At 36.6% G+C, this 27,300-nt stretch overlaps 1 protein-coding gene across 2 annotated transcripts; it reads left to right on the forward strand.

Moving 5' to 3' along the window:
- The first annotated feature begins 545 nt into the window (after positions 1–545).
- ZEB1 (zinc finger E-box binding homeobox 1) lies at positions 546–25,107 on the forward strand. 2 transcript variants are annotated; one of them, XM_018075536.2, is made up of 8 exons: positions 546–746; positions 5,972–6,034; positions 7,688–7,849; positions 10,752–10,954; positions 15,986–16,091; positions 17,158–18,968; positions 20,362–20,542; positions 22,631–25,107. In XM_018075536.2, exons 4-8 carry the CDS (start codon positions 10,925–10,927, stop codon positions 23,170–23,172), a joined length of 2,670 nt encoding a protein of 889 aa, XP_017931025.1. In that variant the 5' UTR covers positions 546–746; positions 5,972–6,034; positions 7,688–7,849; positions 10,752–10,924; the 3' UTR covers positions 23,173–25,107. The 2 variants fall into 2 exon arrangements, with proteins under 2 accessions (XP_017931025.1, XP_017931026.1); XM_018075537.2 differs by lacking the exons at positions 546–746; positions 5,972–6,034; positions 7,688–7,849; positions 10,752–10,954 and adding an exon at positions 13,274–14,487.
- Positions 25,108–27,300: the final 2,193 nt, after the last annotated feature.

The following is a 27,300-nucleotide window of genomic DNA, read 5'->3' on the forward strand; positions in this document are numbered from 1 at the left end:
ACAGAGCTGCCCTCTCTAGAGGTGCTCAACCTGGGGTCACTTGGTCCTCAGTGCCAGTTGTTTCCCTACAATTTGGTTCCTTCTATGCCCCACTGATTGCTATGTGCATACATCCTGTCCTCATTATACACATCTGTCTGTAACAAAATATTGTTTGTCAGTGCTGTTTCACAAACTATTGTCCAGACCACAGTAATCTTAAAGGAGACATACTGTAATGCTGGCATCCAAATTGGAATGATCTGGTTGGAATTCTGTTGCTCCACTGTGGCTCCAGCTCTGGAGCTGTGCAGTGCTTTTCCTTGTGCAGCCTTATGCTGGGTGTGCACGAGTGAGAGGTACCATGGTCCCTAACAGTGGTGGAAGCCCAGCAGCTGTCAGTTGCTCACAAGGCACTGCCATCCCCATGTGGAAAGAAGAAATAACAATGTGACTCCATGGAGATGCCCCAGATACACCATCTGGCCGGAGTACTGAAAGCTTTGGACCTCCAAGCTGTCAATTAAAAGTATATTGATCAGTATTTTGTTTTTGTCTGTCCACAGTCACCAATTATAATAACGTGGTAGAAGCAAACTCAGATTCAGATGATGAAGATAAATTGCATATAGTGGAAGAAGAAAGTGTAACGGATGCAGCAGACTGTGATGCTAGTGTGCCAGAAGATGAATTGCCAACAGACCATATAGTGTTACCAGAAAACAGTGAAAGAGAAGGGAGTACAAACAGTTGCTGGGAAGATGAAGGTATGTTTATTTTCACTGATAGTGCTATGTAGAGAAAGTTTTCTAAAACAAAGATTCAGTAGAACTTTTTTGATTACTTTATTACTGAAATAACATGTAATATTCACAATCAAAAAGGAGGTTTTCTGACATATTTACTGTAACATACTTTGTGTTCTTTATTTAGTATTTGAAGCAGATTCAGAGATTTATTAATTCCATTGGCATTGTTAAACAGGAGTTTCTGATCTGTAGATGCAGCATTCCGAAGGGTGATCAGAGCTACTTGCTTTTAGTTTTTCCAAGTCTTTTTACCTGGCAGGTCTCTGACATAGCTCCCTGTAAGGCTGAGGATTTGCTCAGCTTGGGGAGTAAGCAATAAGCCAAAATCATGAAAAGAAGTAATAGTCAGATGTAAATTTCTCCTCATGAGCTGCTTCTACCTTTTTCCTTGTAAAATATAGATAGAAAAAAATAATTTTTTGATTATTCATTTTAGAACTGGCTATGTAAGTCATAATTAATCTCTATTTTGAAAACACTGGAAGGAGGTAGATGTTGTGCATGTTATGCAGCAGCTTTAGAAGCTGAAAATTCTAAGCAATCAGGAAATGGGCCTTTTTTTACTGTGGAATCAGATACTGAGTTTCATAATATCACACAGCATGCTTACATTTGAGCCAAATTGGGATGCATAAATTAATGGAATTTATTGTGGAATTTGACCTTAATGCCCTGAAAGATACAGAATGTTTTCCAGCGTATCCCTGTTTGTGTCTGAACTCCAGCCGCAATTCTTAGTATCCACCTTTTAAAACTGATGGTTTAATGCACAGTGCATGACCTCACATCTAAATAAACAGAAAGCAGTCATATGGTCCCTAACTGCAGTCCAGCTGAGAGAGAGCAGCTGAGAGTTCAAAGAATAGCATCAACTCAGCCTGTTTTTACATAGCTGTTATTGCCAAGGTATGCTGTGCCGGGAAATGAGTATTTTGGAGCTAAATTATTAGGTAGGTAATTTTCTTAGTTCTTCTGTGATATTTTTGCTCTCCTGCAGGCTGTATCAATCAGAAATTGCAGTTACATTAAAGTGGGCTGTGTGTAGACTTGAACTCTGCAAGCATAGGTGTAGGAAACTTGAAATAGGGAGGGAAGAAGAGCACTGGCTCCCAGAGGTTCTGAGTCAAGACCTTTTGGCTTGGGTGTTTCCTGGAGATGTACCCATCACACAGCTTCTTGCCTCAGACAGCCTTCTGTGGGTTTTCAGGGCTTTAGACACATGAAGGCATCTTTTTTTGACTCAGTATTTCAAATGTCCATTTTTAACCTTTAAAAATTTGTTTGCTAAAATTCTAAGTTCTATTTAATTTTAAATTCTACTGTGATTGTAGATTCACAATGTAGGAAATGTCTCTCAGCTTTGGTCTTTGCTGATGAAGATGGTATTTCATTGGTGCTTAGACAGACAAAAATTAATCAATTGCCATACAGGCTTGCTCAGCTACCATAAATTTCTTCTGTAAAAATTAACTATTCTAAAGCCTCTTTTGTAGTGGGCTGGAGGGTTTTTTTATTTGATAATAAGGTTTTTTTAAATAAATTGTTTGAATTTCTGGCAATGCTTACATGAGAAAATGAAGGCTACATTAGGTTTTATGGAGCTTTGATTTGGTATGGTAAAGCACTATTTACTCTTTTTATAGCTTTCCTAGAAGGAAATGTCTGAGATGAAAATCATATCATCAGTCTTGGTTGCCTGTTAGAAATCTGAAGAGAGAGGTGCTCAATGCATGATCTCATACAGGGAAAGGTACAGGGGTAGGTGTTGTGCAACACTAGTATCATCTTCAGGACTGGTGATTATTTTTAGAAAACATACACTACAGCAGTTTTACTAAGTTGTGTTTCAATGGTAAAGTAGTGCTGAGCAGTTCTGAGTTTAGCTGAACTTGACAGAATGAGTTTTTTACATATTTATTCTATTCGCAAATGCCCGAGAATAGAAACAACACACGTAACATCTCTTTATCAGAGTGGTTTCCTTCTGTTTCCAGTCATTCTAACTGAATTTCTAAAAGACCTTCAGAACAGGTGTTTTATATATAAGGTGTGTTTCTCAAGAGGTTTAACTGAAACAGTCCTACAGCTTTAAAAAAGTGAACCACATATATCCTGCACGAGTTGTTGAGACTGTGCCAGCATTCGTGTGTGCAATGATTCTGTAATATGATTTTTCTTTGCTGTAGTTAGAAATAAAACCTATGCTACAATTAAAAGGAAAAAAAAAACAAGGGTTATACTTCCTGTATTAATACACTTAAAAAATAATTACGTACTATAAGTATTTAGCAAATCTGGAGGTCTCAGAACTAGAACTACAATATCTTTGAAAAACTGAAAATTTTAAAAAATTCCAGACTTTGAAATAACCTTTAAAAATGAACAAAGTTATATTTCATGTTTAAGCTCTTCCTGGAACTCAAAAATTCCTTTAACTCATGAAAATTTAGGTAGAGCCTATGTGCTCAAAGGTGTATTCTAACATTTGGTTGGTTGTTGAGGGATAAAACAAAATCTTTAGGAGGAAGGTTAAAAAAGTGTGGCATATTTTTGATCAAAAAGCAAACAACCAGTCAATACTGTAAGCTGCAAATAGTGCTTGCTATATGCATATCAGAAAATTAACTCTAAAGAATTTAAATTAGAAACTATCTTGATGGGCTTTGGAATTTATTCCCTTCTCTGCAGATAAACACCGCAGTGGAAATTTCAGGGAAGTTTGTCTTTCGGCCTACAACCAAAATTTCTGTTTTGCTAGTGGTTTAAATTTGATCAGTTGTCTTAGCCATGCAGAGATTTTTACAGGCAGCCTATGACAGCAGTTGTCATGCATGTTTGCTGCTAGTTAGCACTGTTCCCTCTGACCTGAAAATCATTAGTGTTTAACCCTCGGAAGCCCCACCATATCCCTAAGCAGCAGTTCATAAGCAGTGATGAGATATAGAAACTCAAGAACCTATTTTACAACTATTTGGTATGTCCAGATGTAATGCCAAGATGGATATTCATGCCCTGGTTGCTATTCATGGAGACCTGTATTTAAGCTGTCATTTAGCAGGTAGCTTGAGTTTCCTCTGCAACTCAGAGCTTTGACTTCTGCTTGATGGAACACTGTCCCCCATCTTCACATCCCATTCTGTTGCTTCCCAGCAGCTCTATTTGCTGGTTGATAACTGGGATTGAGGGCACGACTGCAAAGTTACCTTTCTCTTTGGACCATACATAACTGTAAAGAAGGAGCTCTACTTAACATTTTTCAAATTATTAATTATTCCTACAGCATTAGGGAAGATCACCCGCTGTGGAAAAGGGTTCCTCCCTGTCTTATACCCCACTTTTAGCTGTTGGGAAGAGACAGTGCCAAAGAGAGGTTATGATTATTAGAATTGAGAGGTATTTTAACTTCACTGACATTAATCTATAATGCCATAAATTCCTTCATGTTCCCTTGGGAAGCATAGCTTTTATTAGTACTGAAGCCAGTGGAATTTACTAGAGACACTATAATTTAAATTTCTGTGAGTAATAACTTATTGATATTACCCCTCTTCCATAGACCCTATTTCATAATGGAGAAAAATCACAAACCCTTTTTAGAGGAAAATTGTGAGTTTGCATCATGATTGATTTTAAGAAATTAAATTTTGGATTTAAATCTGCGTTGCATCTAGTTATCCATCTTACAAATTCTGAACCAAGTCTGGTATTGTGAGCCAAAAATGTAATTAGTTCACAATCCAATATTGAACAATAAAATACAGACTATTTGGGTTTTTTTAAGACGACAGTTGAAATTAATGTAAGTTTAAAGAGTTACAGTTTCCTTTTAAACATATTTCTTGTTTGTCACTATTTGCAGATACTTTGAGTCTGTGGGATTTGGTCAAAGTATATAGAATTAGCAAGCTTTTCCTTTGAGGAAGCTGGTACTGTCTGAGAACTTAAAGTTCTGTTAGAATTTATCATCTTCCACATAAAGGAGAAATTGCCTTCTCCTGTAATTAAAAAGCTGGAACGTCCTGGGCTTTTGACTTGCCAAACCAAAGGATTTTTTCCTGCACTGGGGTAGAGTGAAATAAGGTAAATAACAGTCTAACAGTTGCTGTTTCAGATCATAGCAGCTGTGTGGTCTAACCTCCAGGATCACCTGGGAGTCTTTTTCTGCAGTATAGGTCTGAAGCATCCAAGGTTTCCCTACTGGAACTATGAAATAATGTTTTAATTTCACATATGTTAGTGTAGCATACGACTGATAAAGAGCAAACCAACCAACACAGCTTTTTTATGTACTCCTGCTGTAAGGCAGGTACTGATAGAAAAGTCAACAGTGGCTTTTCCTATGGGAACTTCCCAGTCCAGGGTACCCAGTGAATCGAAATGAAGAGCAACTTGGGCCATGTATTGATTTGAACCAACAACCTGTAGTGAGTTAAAACTTCCGTGCTGCTTCCTTGAATGCTGCAGCTCAGCAGAGCTGGCAGAGCTTGGGTGGCAGGTTGGCTCTGCAGTGTTAGTTCTGAGGATGTCTGGGACCTGCAAAATCATACCGGGTATTGGAATCAATATATGAAAGGTTTCTGCATGCCCAGAAATCTTGCACAGTTGTTCTGAAGTGGACAGCACATGTTTAAAATCCTTTTTTTGTTTAAGCAATCACAACCATAAGTGGTTTCTAGAGGATTTACAAGAAAGGGAACACATTGGGTTGCTGTTTGCAGACATTACCAGCAAATTATCAATCCTTTCTGAAAACTGCTAATTGGAGAAAATATTATAAATGTATTTGTTTTATGATAGTCTGGTTTCTGGAAATAATATTCCAGTGTTTCAGATAGCTACATTTGTAGACAGGGTCATTTAAGTAGCTGATTCTGTATTTGCTGGAGAAATGCACTGTCCATATCTTTATCTCTCTTGAAATAATAGTGTTTAGCACTGCTTCCTTTTAAGATTTTGTTTCCTTAACCAACAAATATCTTCGTGGTTCAGCTGATCAACATTGCTGAAATAATGTGTAATCTGTATTTTTGAAACAACATTGTGTTTAAATGTAAGCAATACATACATTGAAAACATCATGGAAAAAAATAAATATATTAAGTTGTTGGGGGGAAGCTCTTTTTTGGGCGTTTTTTGTGGGCTTTTTTCAATAGTTGTTCTTTTTGTGAAATGTGCTATTTCAGCTGGAAAAGAAACAAAGGAAATCCTGGGGCCTGAAGCTCAGACCGATGTAATTGGATGTACAGGTATTTCTTTATTAATCTGAGTCCCTTAATCATAAAGTTCTGTTGAATTTTGGCTAGGTGAGTAACCTTCTGAAACCTCTGGAGTTCTCACACCTCTCTTTATAAACTTGCTAGAGGTCTTAAATTGTAAACAGTGTTTTAGCTGAGGAAAAATAATCCGGGCACCTTTTGTGTGTCTGTGACCTGGAGGTGTCAATGACCAGTGTCACAGAGCAGCCTCCTGCCCAGGTCTGACCACGGAGCTGCTGCAGTACCGTGTCTCTGAAGGGCAAAACAGGGAATAGCAATTATTAACATGCAGCTGTACAAGTCTAAAGACAGTATGTTAAACCAATAAGGATTATAAAAAAATAAGCTTAAGCTAATACTATATTTTATTCTCAAATAAAATCAAACTCCTGTTTGTAATGATTACTCAGAAGGCAAAATTAAATGTGTACTTCAGTTTCAGACTCAAACAAAAGCAGATACTTTGTTATTTTTTCTATTTCTCTTCTTGACAAAAAGTTATCATGTAGCCCATCCAGCTTTTTTTAAGTTGTTTGGGTTTGTTGTTGTTTTTTTTTTAAATGCCCTTACTAGATATTATCAGAGTAAGCCTTATTTAGAAACAAACAAAAAAGCAACCAACGAACCAAACCCTACATCTAAACACTGATATGTTTAAAACTGTAGATTCACACATTCCTTTCAGTTTCTATGAAGTCAGACCTCTCCACACAGGTATGGAGAGCTACATTATGCATTGCATTACAGCCTGTATGTGAGAGACTGCCTCATGTCATAAAAGGATTGTGTCAAATTGTAAATTGAATATGTGACTTCACACTGAGAGATGAATCATAAAATTTTTTCCTGTTAAAAAGATACCCCACATTAATAGTGGAGAACATCTGTCATGATTTAGTGTGCTGCAGGCAGAGCTCTCACAGAATGTTTTACTGTGGTAAAAATAAACTCTATGAACATTGTATTTAGGCAAATACTTGGTAGCAAATATTTATTATACAAGCATTAAGTAACATATTTATTATCTGCTAACTTTGTAATACAGTTGTTCATTGGGTTTTTTTCATAAGTTTTTAACTGGAAAATGTTGCAGGTTGTTAACTAGATCTGAAACCTTTTTGGTAGTCATTTTCAACACCAGAGAACAAACCACTTGGAGTTCAAGTTTGCTGCATTTCATCTGGCCAAGCCTTGTTACTCAGAGTTTAAATATCTTCTGGGCTTGTGCTAATGAACGGTTATAAATAACATTAAAAATTACGTCTTGAAGGCAACACGTTTCCTTTTGCAAATGTAGGAACCAAGAGGGTAAACTGGCCTTCAAACTACAAAGGCTAAATCATAATTAATATTGCATTTAAGATTTGCAGGGAAGTTGAGAGGAACAGCTAAATCTAAAATGATAAAAATTCACTGAGTTGAAGGGGCAAACTGTGTTAAGTTTTTAAATATCATTATGCTACTTGTTCTCCGTTTTAAAACTTGGAATAATCTGGCATCTTAAAGGGCTTGACCTACTCTAGTATTTGTAGAGTTTTTTAATCTTTGGATAGAGGGAGATCTGGCAGTGTGAATTACTGAATCTCATTTACGCTCTTTTTGATCTCTTCATTTCATATCTTGTGTCTTGTTTTTCACTCTTAGTAAAAGAAGATGAATGTGATTCTGATGCAGAAAATGAGCAAAACCATGACCCTAATGTTGAAGAATTCCTTCAACAAGAAGATACAGCTGTTATCTACCCTGAAGCACCTGAGGAGGACCAGAGACAAGGCACACCAGAAGCTAGTGGTCAGGATGAAAATGGTAAATAGGTCACCAGTTCAGTTCTCATGAAATCAATTTACTAACTACTTCATCCAAAAGTTCTGTTGCATTTTACAAGACAAATATGTAACTTTAAGGGAAAAAAGCCCTTTGTTTAATAATTATAAGAGGATGGGATCATCATGCAAAAAACATTACTACTTGATTTGTGAAACAAAGCATGCACTGGTATTCAATTGTATGAGTACCTAAATTGTAACCTCAAGTAACTGGAAAAAAAATTCAAGCTTTCATAAATCCATTCAACATCATTATAACAGAATAAACATCTATGAAGTATAATGGGAGTAAAGCAAGCTATTGTGGTTTTATGTAAGAATGACTTAAGGGGAGTTATGTTTCTTTTTTGTATTTCTAAACAAAGCTCCCAAAAGAATTTATTAGATAGGATTTCTTTTATTGGGTACCCAGTCTATGACAGGCTTTGGGGTTTCTTTGCCTGAAAAGGCAACAGTGGAGAAAAAAGAAGCATTGTTTATACAAAAATGTTTATGGGAAAATAATGACCTGTTTTTATTTAGAAGTACATGTGGGACTTCTTCTCTGAGGAAGTTTCATACTTAAGGTGTTCTAAGTGAGATGGGGAGTCATACTTTGTTCATTTCTTCATCATGAAATATTTGAAGGCAAATACTGTTCTGATTGATTTTGCATTTTGTGCTGCTTTCTGAAGTGTTCAGCTTTCATAATCTATGACAACTACAGTTTCACCCGGATTGTGTTCCTTGATTGGAGTATTTACAATTTTTCAAAAGAAAGTAACATTCTGCATAAACGGTTCGGAGTTGCCGTGTCCTAGTAGTTTTAAAAATATATATAACTGAACAGATAAATGTCATTGTAGCTGTAGTACTGTACTGGAGTCTGAGGAAGAACAGTGAAAGAAGTAATGCTAACCTTTTGTTCTATTCCTCGAGAGATTTTATGTATTAGAGATTTTTTTTTAAAAAGTGCATGATTGATTTAGGATTTTAATTTGCGGTTGCCGTGGCACAGATTGTCAAATCAGTTTTGCAATGTGATTTCCACGTAGTCAATAAAAATACACATTTGCAATAATAATTTAAATTGGACCTTTCCCAATAACTTCACAGAGAAGTATTCTGAAGATGACAATGCTGAACAATAATGTTCATTGTTTTAATCATTTGGGAACAGAAAATGCCAACAATATGGTGACATTTGCTAAAGATACATGCTTCCAAACTGGTGGATTGGACAAGAGAAGCAACAGAGAGTCGGAGTTTTTAGTGGCTTTGGGAAACTGCCGTTTTGCCATTTACTCCAATGGAAACAGACTTTAGGTTAACATGCTTCTGACATTTCCACTGAGTTGTATTTGTGCTGACATGGAGTATTCTTTATGTCAGGTGAATTGGATTGTAGATGGAGAAAAGAGAATTGAAGGGCAGCATACTGTGTCTGTATAAGTGGGGATGGATTCATTTTTGGACAACCCAGCTAAACCAGGAAAAACAGCAAGGGTAGAACAACAAAAACCAGTGCAGTAGGGGTGGTAACTTGATTGTTATTGTAACAAGTAAAAGAACAGATATGACAGAAAAGGTGGTGGTTTTTAGTAATAACAAAACCTAATCTGACACTTTCAGTAAAAATAAATCCAGTAAGTTCCACACAAACAAAATGAATTGCTACTTCATAGAACATATAATGAGTCTATGGTGATAATTGCTGGAAGAGGTCATGAAGGTAAATAATTCAGAAGTACTTTCTAGAGTACTGGTTAATTTTATGAGTATTAATAATTCTTATAGTTCTGAAACTTTAAATGACAGTGCATACAAATGTGTCCCTCGTGCGTCAGAGCATAAAATGTTAATCAGTAAAGACTTTCCACCTTTCCTTCCTGCTCATGCTCAGCACAGTGCATAGGTGCATCCTTGCAACATTTGCTTCCTATTTGTCTTGGAGCATGGAAGAGTAGCATGGTCATTCAAAGATATCACACCTATAAGTTGATGGTTTGATCAAATACAGCAAACCCTTCATTTATTTAAACATACTTTTACCAATTTACAAAGGAAGATTTTTTCAACTCTTTAAAAAATTAATTTTTCATAATTTACTGTGTAATTTTTCATAATTTACTATATATGGGGAGTAAATGTGTGCTAATAAGAAGGGATGGAGTTAAAACTTCATAAATGGTGACATGTCAGAAATAGACTTGTGAAATTATTATTCAGTTTCAATCTGATTTCACTTTTCTTTGTACTAATACAGAATAACTTTATGAAAACCAGCAAAATATATTCCATAGATCACATTAGAATCATATTTATGGCCTCATGTTTGATCTCTCACCTTTCTATCCTGCAGACAGTGTGTTCCACTAACACATACATATCTGTATATCATAGAATCAGAATGGGTTGGATGGGACCATTAAAGGTCAGGTAGTCCTGCAATGAGCAGGGACATCTTCAGCTAGATCAGTTTGCTCAGAGCCCTGTCCAACCTGACCTTGAATGTTTCTAGGGATGGGGCTTCTACCATCCCTCCGGGCAACCTGTTCAAGTGTTTTACCACCCCCATCATAAAAAATTTTTTCCTTATATCTAATCTCAATCTACCCTCTTTTAGTTTAAAACCATTCCCCCTTGTCCTTTCAGCACATTGTGCTGACTCTCTCCAGTGTACACGGGGGGAACGATACCACAGTGCAGTTAGTAGCATAATACCTGTGGAAAAAATCTAAATTATCATTAGTCCTTTTCTAAAACAAATGGAGCTTCTAGCAGCTGCATGTTTTCTTACGTATTTACATATTTACATATGTAAATGTAAAGCCTGTTTGTTGGTGGTAATAAGTTTGGAACTTGCATTTATTTAAATATGGTGTATTGTCTCCCCTGTGTAGGAACACCCGATGCATTTTCCCAGCTGCTCACTTGCCCGTATTGTGACCGAGGGTACAAGCGTTTTACCTCCCTGAAGGAACACATCAAATATCGCCATGAAAAGAACGAAGATAACTTTAGTTGCTCCCTGTGCAGTTACACGTTTGCGTACAGAACGCAGCTCGACCGCCACATGACATCACACAAATCAGGAAGAGATCCAGTAAGTGGCGTTTGAATTAAGGATTTATTGTTCTCTGTAACAACACTGCGATTTCTTATGTGGGCAAAAATGTGGAGAGCAAGTAAGCTGCAAGCTGTTCACACCAGATTATCTGTGTGCTGAAGTTCCAGTCCCAGAGTGCACACTTTAGCTTGCTGCTCAAGTCAGGCTTTTTTTGTAGCTGTCAGAAGTTGAGATCTGAATTCCCATGTTTTCATTCACCTGTGCAGTATGGTTGGGCTTAAATTTTAGTTTTCAGAAGTTCTTTATTACATTTATAGGTAATTAGTTGGAGTTTTTTCCTGTTCATTGGCTAGCATTGCATAAAAATTATGACTCAAATCTAATTTCGAATCTTTTGTGAAACACTTCCATTTTTCTTTCATAAATCCTGTTTGGATGATTCACAACTTACTGTAGCATTTTTGCCCTTAAGAAACAAATCACTGTGTTGCTTGAACTGTGAGGTACAGTTTTTAAATGCAATTCATGGTAGAAGACAATATACAAATAATGAATGCATAAAAAACAGTGTTTCACTACTAAATGAAGGAACAAAAAAGGCTAAGGATGTTATGAGCTTGTTTTCTCTGGTTCATGGGCTGACCTGAGGGCATGATTCCCTGAAATGCCTTCCATGAGTTAACCATCTGATCACTATGGGAAATCCTGAGATTTTCTTCTTCTATCCCTTTTTTTCTTTTCTTCTTGTATCCCCCACTCTCCCATTATCCATCCCCAGCACATACTTTCGTAGCTTATCAGGGCACTCTAAGGCTCAGGAACCAATTGAAACAATCAGGAATTATCCAGATTAAAAACTGTACAGATTTTCCACCACTAGGTTAAAGGGGCTTGGAGATGTTCCTTTCTGAGGACAGACTAGAAAAATTGATAATCTCCAGAGATGAAACAGGAGACAAACATAACAGAAAGACACAAAACAGAAGGTAAAGTGCTTCAACATTTCTGGTAGCTCACAACTAATATGTATTTTGTTAAACTGAAAGGCTATATCCCAGGGTAAGGGAGATGCTTTTTTACACAGTGTCTATTAACCTCCATTCTACAAAGTATCACTAAGTCCAAGAATGTAACAGGCTTAAAAATTTATTATACATTTTTATACCTGAGCATTCACATTCACAGGTAAATTAAAGAGGTAAAAGAAGTATTGACTATCATGCTGCAAGGATATTACTGTCTCACGGGGTTTGGAATAACCTCACCAGCGTATTCCGGTGTGGCAGTTCTTTTTTATTCAAATATGTTTCCTATGAATATATTTCCTATTTCTGTCTTGCTCTCTTTTTGGCTTGGCTTCCGCTTTAAAAGTTACTGTCACCTTATATACATCTTATATTTCTAACTATAAAACCTATGAGTGCTATTTAAACGATGCTTTTTTGTGAGCTACCACATTTATTTTCAATTTTTTTTTTTGCATTTACAAGCCTAAAAGCAGAAAAATAAAGTAGTTGGGGGGGATAGAAGCCTTTCCCATATTTGCGTGTAGTTTGAATGAAAAGATAAAAAGTAGCAAGTGAGTAAACAGTCTCAGAAGAATTGCTACAAAGGGAAGCTTAAATCGTATTCCTGCAGATATATTTTAATGGGTTTATACTTTTGAAGGCACAATTGTTTGATTAATGTTGTTTTATGAAGTATCTGAAACTCAATATTATACCTATTTTTGTTCTTTTCTCTAGAGCCTTAGCCAGAATTAAAACTACAAAAGTTTAGATATTTGGCAAATTTGAAATATGTATTTGTTTTTGTTATTATTACTAAAGTTGTCGTATCTTCAAAATTGGCTTCATGTGCATGTACATGGTTACATCCTTTGTGTAATGGAAAATGAACTTTTGTCCTTAGTAAGGTATAGACCTATAGTTGTGGATCTTAAACAGCTGCATGTTTAAAACATAATGCCTTATTCTTAAAGAACTTCACCTGAAAGTAGATTATTTGGGTAGCTTTGTTAGCTGGTTAATGTCCAGCATGTGACAATTTTGTAATTGTTCTGTATGAGGAAGCAAGAGCAAAGATAAAATCTGATATAATGAAGGCAGTGAAAGGTGTGTGTGCACACTGGGCCTCCTTCTGAGCCAGGGGGAGATATGCCAAACTGCAGCTACTTGTGCTTCAGTGGAGAGCCTGCACCTTCTTCACTGCTCCCCTGTGCCCCTCATGGCTCCCTTGACTGCTCCTACACCTCTCATGGTTTGTAGGAGGTGATGCTGGGTATGTATGGTCTGCCTTGACACGTGAAGCACTAGAAAAGATTTTGAAGTATGAAAAAGTGCTTCTTAAATTTGGTTGAATTTTTTTCTCATCAGTTTACAAAGCACCTGTAGGTTGTCTTTCAAAATGTCGTAGTGCCATGCACACTGCTGAGAAATGGCAGTTCATGAAGACCGTGGTCAAAACCATCTGTGAAAAAACCCTGATATATCTGTAATTCCTGTCCTCCAAAAAGCTTTTGAGGATTCTTATAATCAATTTTGGTTCTCTGGTGTGAAAAGAGTGACTTCAGTCCTAAGCACACTAAATATTTGATGCAGAGATTTATTAGTTGCTAGTTACAGACCTTAATGCTGATGTTTCTTCTTTCAGTCCTTGAAGGAGTGCAGATGAGTATTCTTTGACTGCTGCAGTTAATTCCTTAATGAGCAGAAAGTGGCAGTTATGTACAGTGTATTAAAAATATATCACACATCACAGACACAAAATATCACACATCACTGGCTTTAACAGTGCTGAAACAGGGAAAACCATTTGAATCTGAGAACGTGAAGGTGAAAGAATATCACAGATAGTGCTTTAGAGAAGTGTTACGATTTCTGAGTTTTAAAGAAGATCCTTCAAGGTAATTCTGAGGAAGTCCCGGATTTATAAAACAGTATAGTATGGACAGCAAGGAAGCTGAATAAAGAATTACAGATATAAGAAGGTAAGGCAAAATAGATTTGGAAACACTACCTAGTAGAAAGCTCGAAGCACCTTATAGCTATGACCAGGAAAACAGGAAACCTCATTAAAAATTTGATAAGATAAATGTGGACTTCCATGCCGTAGGAACAGAACATTAAATTTTAAAGACTGGGGCAGAAACGTTTCTGACAGATTGAATACACACACTGATATTTAGTATGAATATTTATGTAGTCCAGCGTCTGCAGTAACTGTATATATCCTGAGAGCCGCTAACTTGTGTAATCTCAAGTCAAACGGTAGTAACTGATTCTCTGCAGGCTTAAGTAAATCCTGACACAGTTCTCTACACTCAGTGCAGTTGGATCATTAAAGTGAAATGCAGTGAGTCAGCTGCAATCATCTAGAACATCATCTTCAAGGGACTTAGTTAAACAGAGCTGAAAAGCTGTATGGACTAGCAAAAGACAGCTGACAAACCCAGGAATAAGGGTCAAGTGCTAATCAGGATAAGTCAGAGTGGAAACCTCACTGCAGAGCCTGGGAGGAGGCAGGAAGGAGCCCACCCTGGGGAGGATGGGAGCAGTATCTACTGAGAGGTAAAATCTGCAGCTTAACCAAATGCTTATCCCAAGGGAACTGTCAAATTAGAGTACTTGGAAGTAATTTAGGTTATCTTGCTTCAATTTGTCTTCTGTTAACATTTGTAACATATAAAGGAGGACAGGGTGTTGAACGGGAAGGGTTGATAATTTGAACTTCATATCTCAGAGAGCTCAGACTTTCATCCAGCAACCTGCACAGCCATGGGTTCTTCAGATCTGCAGGCATAAGTCAGAACAGGATCATCATCCTGCATTTTTATCCATCCACGTTTCTCCAGTGTGGTTTTCAGCCCACAGTTGTCGTGTCTGCACTCAGGGAAGATCCTTAGCACTCAGTGAGCATCTGCTCCCAGCGCTGCCAACCACAGCAGAACCAAAGTGAGAGGTAGGAGCTCCCAACCATGGTTTCATACCAGAGGAAGCTAATCCCCACCAGCCTGTTGGTGGTGGCTACCCATGGGAAGGCTGTGTCCCCACAGCACATGAATAGTTCCATTAATGAGTTTATGAAATTACTTGCTCTGGTTACCAAAAATCTGCAGCTGCATCCAAATAGTGGTAGAGTATCTTTTTGCCAAGTGAGCTCTACTTAGAAAGGAGCTGCTGGGGTTGTTTTAATAAACAATTTGTTTGAACAGAAAAATTTCTAATTCCTTCATTTCATGTTGGTAATTCAGCTACTTCAACTTCTAAAGTGTGTGTAATTTTTGTCCTTAAAAATGTGTTCATAAAGTTGTACAGTTTGTGATAAAATTATAGATCTTACATATAGATGTCACATATGTACTACATATATTTACATGTCTGTCTTTTGCTTTTTTTAAACTAACAAATAGTGAAGAGATTTGATGTTATGTACTTGGGAAATCCCTCCATATTTTTATTTATTTTGATTTAGTTTTTTGCATTTACTTTGTGAATTAATTGTGGCTGAGGATATCTTTATTGTCACTGAGCTACCTTCTCATGAGCAATCCTGTGACATCATTATATAGAGGAATCCAAGGCCAACAATAAGCACTGGAAGCATGTAAATGGAAAAACCAAGTCAACTGATTAAACTTTAAACAGGCTTTTATAGGCTTTAATGTTTTTCTGTCCTGCATTAAATATTCTGTGGGTGGTGGGCTTGGGGTTTTTCTTGGTGTTTTTGCTTTCACAAGTAGCATTAGCATGCATCCTGGAGCTTCTTACTCACATAACTTCTCAGTGTAAGCTCCATCTGAACTGAGCAGAAGGGGCAACTGTATTTTGGGTTTGTTTTGGTTTTTGTTTTTAGTGTACCACATTTATTCAGAATACACATGTCTCAGTTTTTACCTGATTTGTAATTTGTTTCTTTTTCATGCATTACCCATACCACCTTCAGTCTCTTACAATTATGATTGATTCTTTTCAGTTTTGTATTGCATTTTTTCTCTTACAATGTGAAAATACAAGATGTTTCTCCAACGTGCTGGTCTGTGCAATAATTAAGAATTCTTTCTTACAGAGACATGTGACGCAGTCCAGTGGTAATCGAAAATTCAAGTGCACTGAATGTGGAAAAGCTTTTAAATATAAACATCACCTAAAGGAGCACCTACGAATCCACAGTGGTAAATAAATCAAGCATTGAATTGAGTACTACTGTTGCCATTTTTATTCTTTATAACTTTGATGTGATAGCAGTCTTGTACATCTAAGTTTAAAATGCTAGTGTTTTCCTTATTTTTTTTCTCTTTTGGACACTGAAAGCACTGACTGCAGCCTTCAGCTGTGTGCAGGGAATATGTAGAAAAACTCAAGAGGATTTACATTTGCAGCTTAAGCTCTTACAGTTAAGGAAAACTTGACTTGTGGCAGAAGAAATGGGGACATCCTTCTGGTCCTTTTCACATATCTGTTTTTGATTCAATGTTTGCAGATCAGTCAGTGTGTTATAAGCCTTGCTAGAGAATTTTAACTGATAATGATCAGGACATAAGATCTGTGTGTTCCTACCATGGCTGTGATTGTCACCATTCAAGACTAGTCATATTAAAGTAGAATCAGGACACAGTGACATACAATTTATTTAAAAAGTTCTAATTTATAGAAAATGTTGTCTATAATATATTTTAATATATAGTATAACAATAGGTTAAATGTGGCCACTCAAAAGAGATTCTCAATTTCTGTCTTTAACTGAACTGATAAGTATTGTAGGAAGTTATGGGTAGATTGTACTTGAGTTTGCTACAATAAAATATGCATAGCTTCTTATACAGTTATGATTTGCATTTATTGTAGTTTTTCTTTAGATAATCATATTCTTCTTTTTTCCCATTCTGAAGCAGTTTATGCAGCTTCTGATATTAGTAGTGGTACTATTTGAATGGAGTTTAATGAAATCTGCAATTGTCATATAGACAGAGAAATACTGGAACACATGATCATGTGGGCTCCATCCTATATCTACTAGTGGATCACACACTTATTAAAGGAGCCTTGGATCAGAGCTATAGATGATGTAATTACTCTTACTGTTCAATTCACTGTATGAGATTTTTTTTCCCTAGGTCTGTTTGAGAGATCACTTCAATGTATTCTCTGTGGTTACTATTGTTTGATGAATTTACACTGTAACATAGCAAACTGTTGCATATGCCTTTTTTTTTTTCCCTCTTTCTTTTTCATCTTTAGGAGAGAAGCCATATGAGTGCCCAAACTGCAAGAAACGTTTTTCCCATTCTGGTTCATACAGTTCACACATAAGCAGTAAGAAGTGTATTGGTTTGATGCCCGTGAATGGTCGAGCCCGGACAGGGCTCAAGATGTCTCAGTGCTCCTCCCCTTCCCTTTCTGCATCACCAGGTAGCCCAGCAAGACCACAGATACGACAAAAGATAGAAAACAAACCTTTGCAAGAGCAGCTTCCTCTTAACCAAATTAAAACTGAACCTGTGGATTATGAATTCAAACCCATAGTGGTTGCTTCAGGAATTAATTGTTCAACCCCTTTGCAGAATGGGGTTTTTAGTGGTGGTAGCCCATTGCAGGCAACCAGTTCTCCTCAGGGTGTGGTGCAAGCTGTTGTTCTACCAACAGTAGGTCTGGTGTCTCCCATAAGCATCAATTTAAGTGACATTCAAAATGTACTTAAAGTGGCGGTGGATGGTAATGTAATAAGGCAAGTACTGGAAAACAATCATGTTAATCTTGCGTCCAAAGAACAAGAAACAATCAACAATGCATCTATACAACAACCTGGCCATTCCCTCATTTCAGCTATCAGTCTTCCTTTGGTTGACCAAGATGGGACAACCAAAATTATCATCAACTACAGCTTGGAGCAGCCAAGTCAACTTCAGGTTGTTCCACAAAATCTAAAAAAAGAAAAATCTGTTCCTGCAAATAGTTGCAAAAATGAAAAATTACCAGAAGATCTTACAGTGAAGTCTGAGAAAGATAAGAACTTTGAAGGAGAGACCAATGATAGCACTTGTCTTCTGTGTGATGACTGTCCAGGGGATCTTAATGCACTTCAAGAACTAAAGCACTATGAAACAAAAAGTCCTCCTCAGCTTCCCCAGCCCAGTGGAACAGAAGCTGAGAAACCTGACTCCCCTGTTCTGTCAGAAACTGGGGAGAACAACTTATCTCCTGGTCAGCCACCTTTAAAGAACCTTCTATCGCTCCTAAAAGCGTATTATGCATTAAATGCACAGCCAAGCGCAGAAGAGCTTTCAAAAATAGCAGATTCAGTAAACCTACCACTGGATGTGGTAAAAAAGTGGTTTGAAAAAATGCAGGCTGGACAAATTTCTGTGCCGTCTTCTGGACCATCTTCTCCTGAGCAAGTTAAATTAAGCAGTCCCGCGGATAATGATGATCAAGCAGCAACTACAGATGCGAGCGAACCGCAGAGCAGCACAAATAACTCACAAAATCCTGTCAGTACAACGAAATCTCAGACTTTACCAGGGGGATCAACTCCAAATGGTTCACAGAGTAGCACGCCATCTGCATCGCCACTAAACCTTTCTTCATCCAGAAATTCACAGGGTTTCACGTACACAGCAGAGGGTGTACAAGAAGAGCCACAAATCGAACCTCTTGACCTTTCGCTACCAAAGCAACATGGAGAACTGTTGGAAAGATCTACCATAACTAGTGTTTACCAGAACAGTGTTTATTCTGTCCAAGAAGAACCTTTGAACTTAACTTGTGCAAAAAAAGAACCACAAAAGGACAACAGTGTTACAGACTCTGATCCTATTGTAAATGTAATCCCACCAAGTGCCAATCCCATAAATATTGCTATACCTACAGTCACTGCCCAGTTACCTACAATTGTTGCCATTGCTGACCAGAACAGTGTTCCATGCTTGAGAGCTCTCGCTGCCAATAAGCAAACCATTTTGATTCCACAGGTGGCTTACACATACTCTACTACAGTTAGTCCTGCAGTTCATGAGACACCACCAAAACAGATCCAAGCCAATGGAAATCAGGTACTTCGGTCCCTGTATTCCTCTGTGATGTATGTATTATATATTCAATCTGTATCCATACTGAACTAACAGAAAACTATCAGGATAAATTAAACAAAAATATAAATACAAGCTACTGATTGTAAATAGGTAATAGATGTTACTGTTAAGCCTTCTGCAAAGCTAGTTAGCTCAGGCAGCTTGAGTCCAGACTAACAGAAACTATTGTGCATGAACTACTCAGTTCTTCACTATATTTAATTTTCTAGGACATTAGTGCTCACTGTTTAAAGGACAGTCTAATTCTGCTAATTCTCCTGATCAAAAAGCAAAATAAAACCATGGCTTCTGTCTTTTGCTGGCTGCATATCTACTCTTTTCCCACATTCAGAAAATAAACTCTTTGGAACTTTTTGCTACTCCTTTCATGCTGCCCTTCTTCCTTGGCTTACAGAGTAGCTGAATTCATCCTATGCCATAATGGCACTTTAAACAAAATGCAGATGTATTCTCAATTGAAAGTCAGGCAGGTATTTATCTTCTTCATCTGCCATTCCTGTATCTGGTCCTAATCCTCCCTGGAGTACATCCAGATGTGATCTAATCAGGGTCAGTCCTCCTGAGAAGTACCTGTGCACACTGGGGTAGGGACAGGGCAGAAAAGTGACTCACATGTAAAGACTGAGCCTTGAAGAGTTACAAGTTTGCTTATACATTAAAGTTTATGAGACAGACATTTGAGGTAGCTAACGTGCACTTTTATATTCAGATTTGATAACATATGCTAAAATCTGTGTGTAGTGGTACTGCTGATATCACTAGAAAATATTGAAATGCTTAGAAATAGACAACAATTATAGTATCTTTAAAACTATTTACTAATGAAGCACTCGAAGTCCCCGAGTTCTGGGTTAAGTAGTATTTGTGGTAGTTTCATGAGGAAGAGGATAGTCAAATATGCAAATTCGAATGGTAACTTAAGTACCTATTTGTGAAAACTTCAGTAAAAACGTACAGTCTTGATAAAATCTGTGAGACAGCAAAAGGTGGGTGACCAACATTAGCTGAAAAATGCAATTAGATGATGAATTTGCTCTTCCAGCTTACTGAGGTACTTTATAGGTCTGTAATCTTTTCTTCCATCCTAACAATGCATTTATTTTATTGATGCTAAAATATTATGTGCCAGTGCAGCTTAGACCTGGCCAACAGTCAGATTTGCATGTGATTAAAGCCAGTCCCATTGAGAATTCTGTATTTGTAAGGTGGCAGGGACTTCAAAGCTGTCCATTTTGACTATGGAAGTCTAAACAATTTTGTTTGGCTATTTATGAACTTGAATAACAGTGCAACTTCAGTTTACATGAGTTATTGGTTTTCATTGAACTCAACCTTTTTTGTAATTTTTCTGAAGGATGAAAGGCAAGACACTAGCTCAGAAGGAGTATCCAATGTAGAAGATCAAAATGATTCTGATTCAACACCCCCAAAGAAAAAAATGAGAAAGACAGAAAATGGGATGTATGCATGTGATTTATGTGACAAAATATTCCAGAAGAGCAGCTCATTATTGAGACATAAGTATGAACACACAGGTATGTACTAGGAAAAGATGTTTCCGATCATTATTTTTGTGTAACTGATAATCTCAATTATAATCCAGTTTTCCGACACTTTAAGTGTAATAGTCCTTCTTATTGCTTGTGATCAGCTTTCTTTAGAAACCCATGTTTTGTGTATTTTTTTGACAGAACAGCAATTCTTTCTTTCTTTAAATTTGTAAGACCTAAATCCTAAATAGAAAAAGGGGAAGTTTTGCATCCGGCTTATGAATAATCAGCTTCAAGCCACAGCCTGTAATTGAGGAAGTATTACTTCTAATTTACCTTGCCTGGTTATAAGTTAAGAAAAATTAAAAATATGAATTAGGAAAAAAGGATCATGTATGTACATGAAAGGCAGTGTATCTATCTGGCAAGAAGGATTTTCAAACTGAGCCACATTTGTAATGATCTGAAGTTAATAGCTTCAGCTATTCATTGGACATAGAATCTAACCCCTAAAGAACACCCTTTTCACTTTGATTTTTATTTTTAATTTTTCATAGTTGTTCCTTTTGGCTCCAGTTCTGGTATCTTTAGGATTTTATTAGTAACTCTTGCTCTCTTATTTCTTCTGTGATGTCTTAAAATAAAAATTCTTTTTTTTACTGGTTAGGTGCCAAATATATATTGGATTTTGTATTATATATTTCTTTCCTGCTGGCTCTATATTTCCTCTTTCCCCACATCCAGAAAATAAACTCTTTGGAACTTTTGGATACTCTCTTCATGGTGCTCTGCTTTCTTGGCTTGCAGAGTAACTGAATTATTATATTATATTATGTTAATTCTATTTCTACATATTATTGTTTTATTGTCATCTCACATATAGAGTTAAAAAGATAACAAATTCTCTTTTTTCTTTACTACTTGATCAAGTTTCTCAAGTTGTATTCATTAGGCATATCTAATTTCACACCTTTCCTGTCCTGAGACTCTTTTAACTCCTCCTTTTCCTAACACAATTGTTCTTTCCATTCCAGTTTTAATAATGAAATGTTCAAATCATAGAATCATTTAGGTTGGAAAAGACCTTTAAGATCATTGACTCCAACCATTGACCCAGCACTGCCCAGCCCACCACTAAACCATATCCCAAAAGTGTCATATCTTACATGTCTTTTAAATCCCTCCAGGGATTGTGACTCAATCACTTCCCTGTTCAGCCTCTTCAAATGCTTGATAACCCTGTGGGTGAATGAATTTTTCTTAATATCCAATGTAAACCTCCCCAGGCACAACTCGAGGCCATTTCCTCTTGTCCCATCACTTGTTACTTTGGAAGAGAGACCAACACCCACCTCGCTGCTCCTTTGGCATAATGGATGTGCTGATCATCTCTATTGTGTGACCAAAAAGCTGCTGTCTCATTGTCTTCAACTTTTATGTCTGGGCTACAACTGTGAACTTGTTTTGTGTAACAACTGTGGATGCTGAAATCAAAATAACATTACTAGGCTCCTGATAGGTTTATGAGAGACTCTAAAAACAAGACAAAGTAGAAAGCTGGAAAACAGAGCAGAAAATGAACTGAGTGAAACGAAGCAGATTTTTCTTGTCAATACATGTGTAGTCAGCAAGTTTTGTAGATAAAGCATTTACCTGTGTCAGCCTAGATTTTAGAATGATTTTTCTTTTACCTGTCACATGGAAGAAGGACTTGGTATACAAAAACCAACATAAAAGCTTAATTGATTTCAAATTACCATCAATATAGAAAAGTTAAAATGGTTTTGAGTTGAAGTAGTTTACTGCAAGAAAAATGTTTCCTTTTCTAATTTTTATTTTCACTTTTTTGTGCTAAAAGTTATATCCGAGAATCTGTTTGTCCTTCCATGATCAGATTTCCTGAAAAAACTTACAAATTACCCTTGTAATTGTGACAATGTAACCTTACACCCTCCTCCTTTGGGCTCAGGTGGGAAACTCAGGCTGATAATGCGTAGAGTAGAACATCTTGTTAAATAAAGTTTAATCATTGTTGCTAACACATTCACCACCAGTATTTTACAATGAAAACAACAGGGTAAATTTTTAGAACTTCAACTACAAGGTGCCCATTGTTTGTGCTTTATTTTGTAGGTAAAAGACCTCACGAGTGTGGAATCTGTACAAAAGCGTTTAAACACAAACACCATTTGATCGAACACATGCGACTGCATTCTGGGGAAAAACCCTACCAATGTGACAAATGTGGAAAGCGGTTTTCGCACTCGGGGTCTTACTCTCAGCACATGAATCATCGCTACTCCTATTGCAAACGAGAGACAGAGGAGCGTGACAGCACGGAACAGGAGGAGACGGGCCAGGAGGTCCTGAGTAGTGAGCATGTGGTTGTCAGGGCATCTCCCTCGCAGATCGACTCGGATGAGAGAGAGAGTCTAACCAGGGAAGAAGAGGAATACAGTGAAAAAGAGGAAGAGGAGGAAGAAGAAAAAGATATAGAAGGACTTCAGGAAGAAAAAGAATGTAGGGAACTACAAGAAGTAGAGGAAGAAGAAGTAGAAGAGGAAGAAGGGAAAACTGAAGGTAACAAGAACGATGAAGCTGTAAATCAAGCAAGCAATGCAGAACCAGAAGTTATACAAAATAATGGGCAGGTGTCAGAAGAAAATAATGAATAAAGCTTAAATGCTAGGTTTTTTTCTATACGGAAAGAAAATGGTAATGAAGTTCGTTCTATATTATACATGCTTTTCATGGAAACGCAGTAGCCTGCATACTGTGATTTCTGTTCACTACTGTGTAAAAAAATATATATATAAAAAAAAAATGAAAAGAAAAAAAAAAAGAAATCCAGGTGTGCCTGAACCTCAAACTTAGTAATTTTTCACACAGTTTTCAAAGTTAGGAACAAGTTTATAACATGAAGCAGATTAGAAAAATACAGTGACTCTGGAAGCAAAGATTTAACAGGTTGTAGGAAACCTGATTTATAGACAAGCATCTGGCATTGTTTGTTTTATCAGTATTACTTTTCATTCTTAAGTTGATTAATTTTTAAACTGTACAATTGGGAGAGATTTATATGATTTTTTTTTTTACAGTAAAACATTTCCTAAATCCGCTTCAGTATTTTCTTATGTTTTAAAATGTGAGAACTTCTGCACTACAAAATTCCCTTTTGCAGAGACCTGTAATGCAGTTGCAAACAGTGCTTGGCTACCTTTGTAAATTCAACCTAGAAGGTAGCGGTTTATGACATTAGATGTTGTAGTAGAGCATATTATCATTTAAAGTGTATTGTTAGCCTTAAGAAAGCAGATGATAGAAGAACTGAAGTTTCTTACTCATGTGGTTAAAAATGTAGTTGAGAAGATTGTCGTTGAGTTCTGATTGCAGGGACTAACAGTGTTAATACTGGTAAGGACAGGAAAGTCGTCAAAAACAGTGTTTGTAATTGTGTTTTGAGTATGTAGTAACAATATGAAGGATATGATATGAAGCTTTGTATCTCCTTTGGCCTTATGCAAGACCTGTGTGCTGTAAGTGCCATTTATCAGTATTACAAAGGCTCTAAGCAGCCTTTATCCAATGTGTGGCCTACAATAACTAGCATTTGTTGATTTGTATCAAACTTCTAAACTATACATGGGGAAAAAAACACTCAGCCATCAGAGAAGTAAGAACACTGGTATATTTCATTATTTAATTATTTGGTGGTATTTTGGGTTAATACCTGACTTGCAGAATTTCTCTACAATAATTACAAGGGAAATTTTCTAATCTGCTTTATTGCTTTATTGGTTTACTTTAATTTCAGACACATACATGACATGTTATCTGGCTCATAAGTATTTTCAAATGTTAGTTATTATGGACCCCATTTATTAACAATGTTAGCTGATTTTTACCTATCAGTATTATTTTATTTCTTTTAGTTTATAGATCTGTGCAACATTTTGTACTGTATGTCTTCAAACCTGGCAGTATTAATACCCTTCTTACTGACATATGTACCTTTTTAGTTTTAGAAAACTTTTATATTTATGTGTCTTATTTTTATATTTCTTTATTTATTACACAGTGTAGTGTATAATACTGTAGTTTGTATTAATACAATAATATATTTTAGTATGAAAATTTGGAAAGTTGATAAGATTTAAAGTAGAGATGCAATCGGTTCTCTTGCATTGAGATTTGATTTAACAGTGTTATGTTAACATTTATACTTGCCTTGGACTGTAGAACAGATGAATTAAAATGGGAATGTATTAATTTTACAATTGCAATTAATTCATTTTACCTTTACCCAGTTTTTAATATAAAGCTCTTAAATTTTGAAATTCACTGTGTGACTAATAGCATGATGCTCTGCAGTTTTCTTAAGAGATTAGTCTAACCATAAAACTCTCATTTCCTTAGTAAGCCAAATTAGAATAATCTTATAAACAGTGTTGGGAACAATGTTTAACATTTTCGTGCCAATTTGTTCCTGTATTCATGTATGTATGTTACAAATCTGAAACTTCATTTTTAAGTTCCTTGTTACATCATGGTCATTTTCTAGTTTTTTACCAGACTCCCCATCTCACAATAAAATGCGTCAACAAGTCTGACTTACTGTCATTATTCTGGTAATTTAGAAAATGGGTTTAAATTATTTCTATGAGATGCTACTCAGACACAGTTCCTGCTTCAGTGTCGATACTCAGTTTCAGTTGTACATAAGGAGCACGGAAGTGAAAGAAAGGTTGGACTGTGTGCAGGCACAGGGATTACTACATTAGTTTATTGATTTACCAGCGTTAGGAGAACAACTGAGTTTTCAAAACCAACCCTGTGGTTTTGGGATTTATTTTTTCTTGCTGTATCTGTCTAATATACAGTTTAACGCTCTCTTTCAATAAGACTGCTTTTAAATGAGGTAAGTCTATGACCGTTTTCTTGACTTAGCAATAAACTAGTTGTCCGTGACGAGGTTAATGTATATATTGCTGTTCAACTTTCCAAAGAAGTAGTGCAACGTTACAGATATAGAATTTCAGCAATGTAAGTATAAAGCCTTGAAAGTTGTATTACATATGCATGTTTACAGTGCTTTGCAGTTTAAGCAAAGTTTACAGACTGGTCTTTAAGCAAAATTCTGTTCTTTAATGATCTCTCAAATTCAATCTCAGTTGCTAATTTGGGGAGTTATTTTATATGAACATCATGTAAGGTTTTTTTATATTTACATACTTAAGTGTTGGATAATTCTCAATCTTTTCATCTCAGCATTAATACATAGGAAGGATTTAGCCCATATATTAATCGTTTTACTTTGTCTGCATTTTGCTGTACAGTATTCCAATATTGCACTTTTAAGTGGAGTAAGCTCCAACTCAGTAGTATCATTGAGGTAAATAAGAGAAAGCAGTTTTGAAAAATATAACCATTTATATTGTATCAATAATATTGCCTTGTAATTATTATCATAACAGAGTTAATCAGGTGGTTCAGAATTTCTCACAGGTAAAACTGTCTCTGCTCTGTTCTAGGTAATGAAATGCACTTTTTTGAAACTATTTGAAGATTTTCCCTATTTTTCATATTCCAAGATGTCTATGGTAATAAACCCAGTGAGACATTTGTTGAAATGGGAAAATTTTGCTGGCTTTTGTATTAGAACAAAGAATTTTAATAAACCCAAGGTTACTCACATAAGTGACAGCTGAATGTGAAAGGCCAGTAACTTGGATAGAGAATAAAGTCCAAGCAATTTTGCTTCAGGAAATGTCATTGGTTTGGGGGAGGAAATTTATATTAATTACTTAGACTGTGAAACCATTATTAACATTTTTATCTTCAAGATGGATCTGTGTATTGAATTTGCTATCTGTTAAGCTCAGAGATGTCTCTGGTGTTTGTGACCTTATAACATCATTTATTATCCATTTGAAAAATGCAAAAACTCTGATGTATCTTCATTTGGCTGAGTAAACTCATCTGGAACCCAGAGGTGCTTAGGAGACACAGGCTCTGCTCCCAGCCCTGTCAGTGAGGTGCCTGCAGTGCAGATTCCCAGTGGTGTAGAGATGGCCAGGCAGCTGTGAAGGAGTCCAAACTCCAGGGCACCAGCAGTCCAGCTGCTGCCACATGGACCTTCTCTAAATTAATGGCAAAGCAGTTTAAAGGACAGCAAGTCACACATGGGGAAAAAAAAAGTGAAAGCAAAAGTGTAAAGCCTTTGCACTCTGTCCTTTAGACATAAATAAAAGTTGGGGAAGAGCAGCAAACATGGAATGTGTAGTTTTAATGAAACTCCACTGTCCTATGACCCGTTCTTCAGTTGGAAGATGAAAAGTTAATCAGTTGCCCTGTGAGCCCAGGCTGGTGCCTGTGCCTGCTTCTTCCTCAGGCTCACCGTGCATGGCTCATCCTAGCACAGCAATCAGGGACAGGCATCAGTCCAGCCTGACAGAAAGAAAAGTGTCCTTTGGATGCAATGTGGAACAGAGCACTGCTGTGCCTGATGTGCTGGCTCTTTTTCTGCTACTGACCCATCTCTTGGCTCCAGAGTATAATGTGTTACTGTTTCAAAATCACAATTTCAAAATTGTGTCAGTTGCTATGTCCTCTTTTATCGAGTAATATGAAAATAGGAAAAATACTACAGAACTATAGGAAGAATGTTACAAAAGTAAATACTAATTTAATGCCCTGGGAAGTGGAATACCCTTCTGTGATCCTGAGCTAATAGGAGTAGAAAGATGGACTTAAGGCTGCTGAGAAAAGTAGAAGAGACCTTGAGGAGCAGTAACTGCTCCTTC

The sequence above is a fragment of the Manacus vitellinus genome, unplaced genomic scaffold, assembly GCF_001715985.3.
Source record: "Manacus vitellinus isolate BGI_N305 unplaced genomic scaffold, ASM171598v3 scaffold_3_pilon, whole genome shotgun sequence".
In the NCBI taxonomy this organism is placed as follows: Eukaryota; Metazoa; Chordata; class Aves; order Passeriformes; family Pipridae; genus Manacus; species Manacus vitellinus.

Bases quoted from the DNA above. Each gene is read 5' to 3' on its own strand.
- ZEB1 (XM_018075536.2), top strand. From the start codon at position 10,925: ATGACATCACACAAATCAGGAAGAGATCCA. The intron at 16,092-17,157 runs GTAAATAAATCA...TTTCATCTTTAG, and splicing joins GCACCTACGAATCCACAGTG to GAGAGAAGCCATATGAGTGC. The intron at 18,969-20,361 runs GTACTTCGGTCC...ATTTTTCTGAAG, and splicing joins TCCAAGCCAATGGAAATCAG to GATGAAAGGCAAGACACTAG.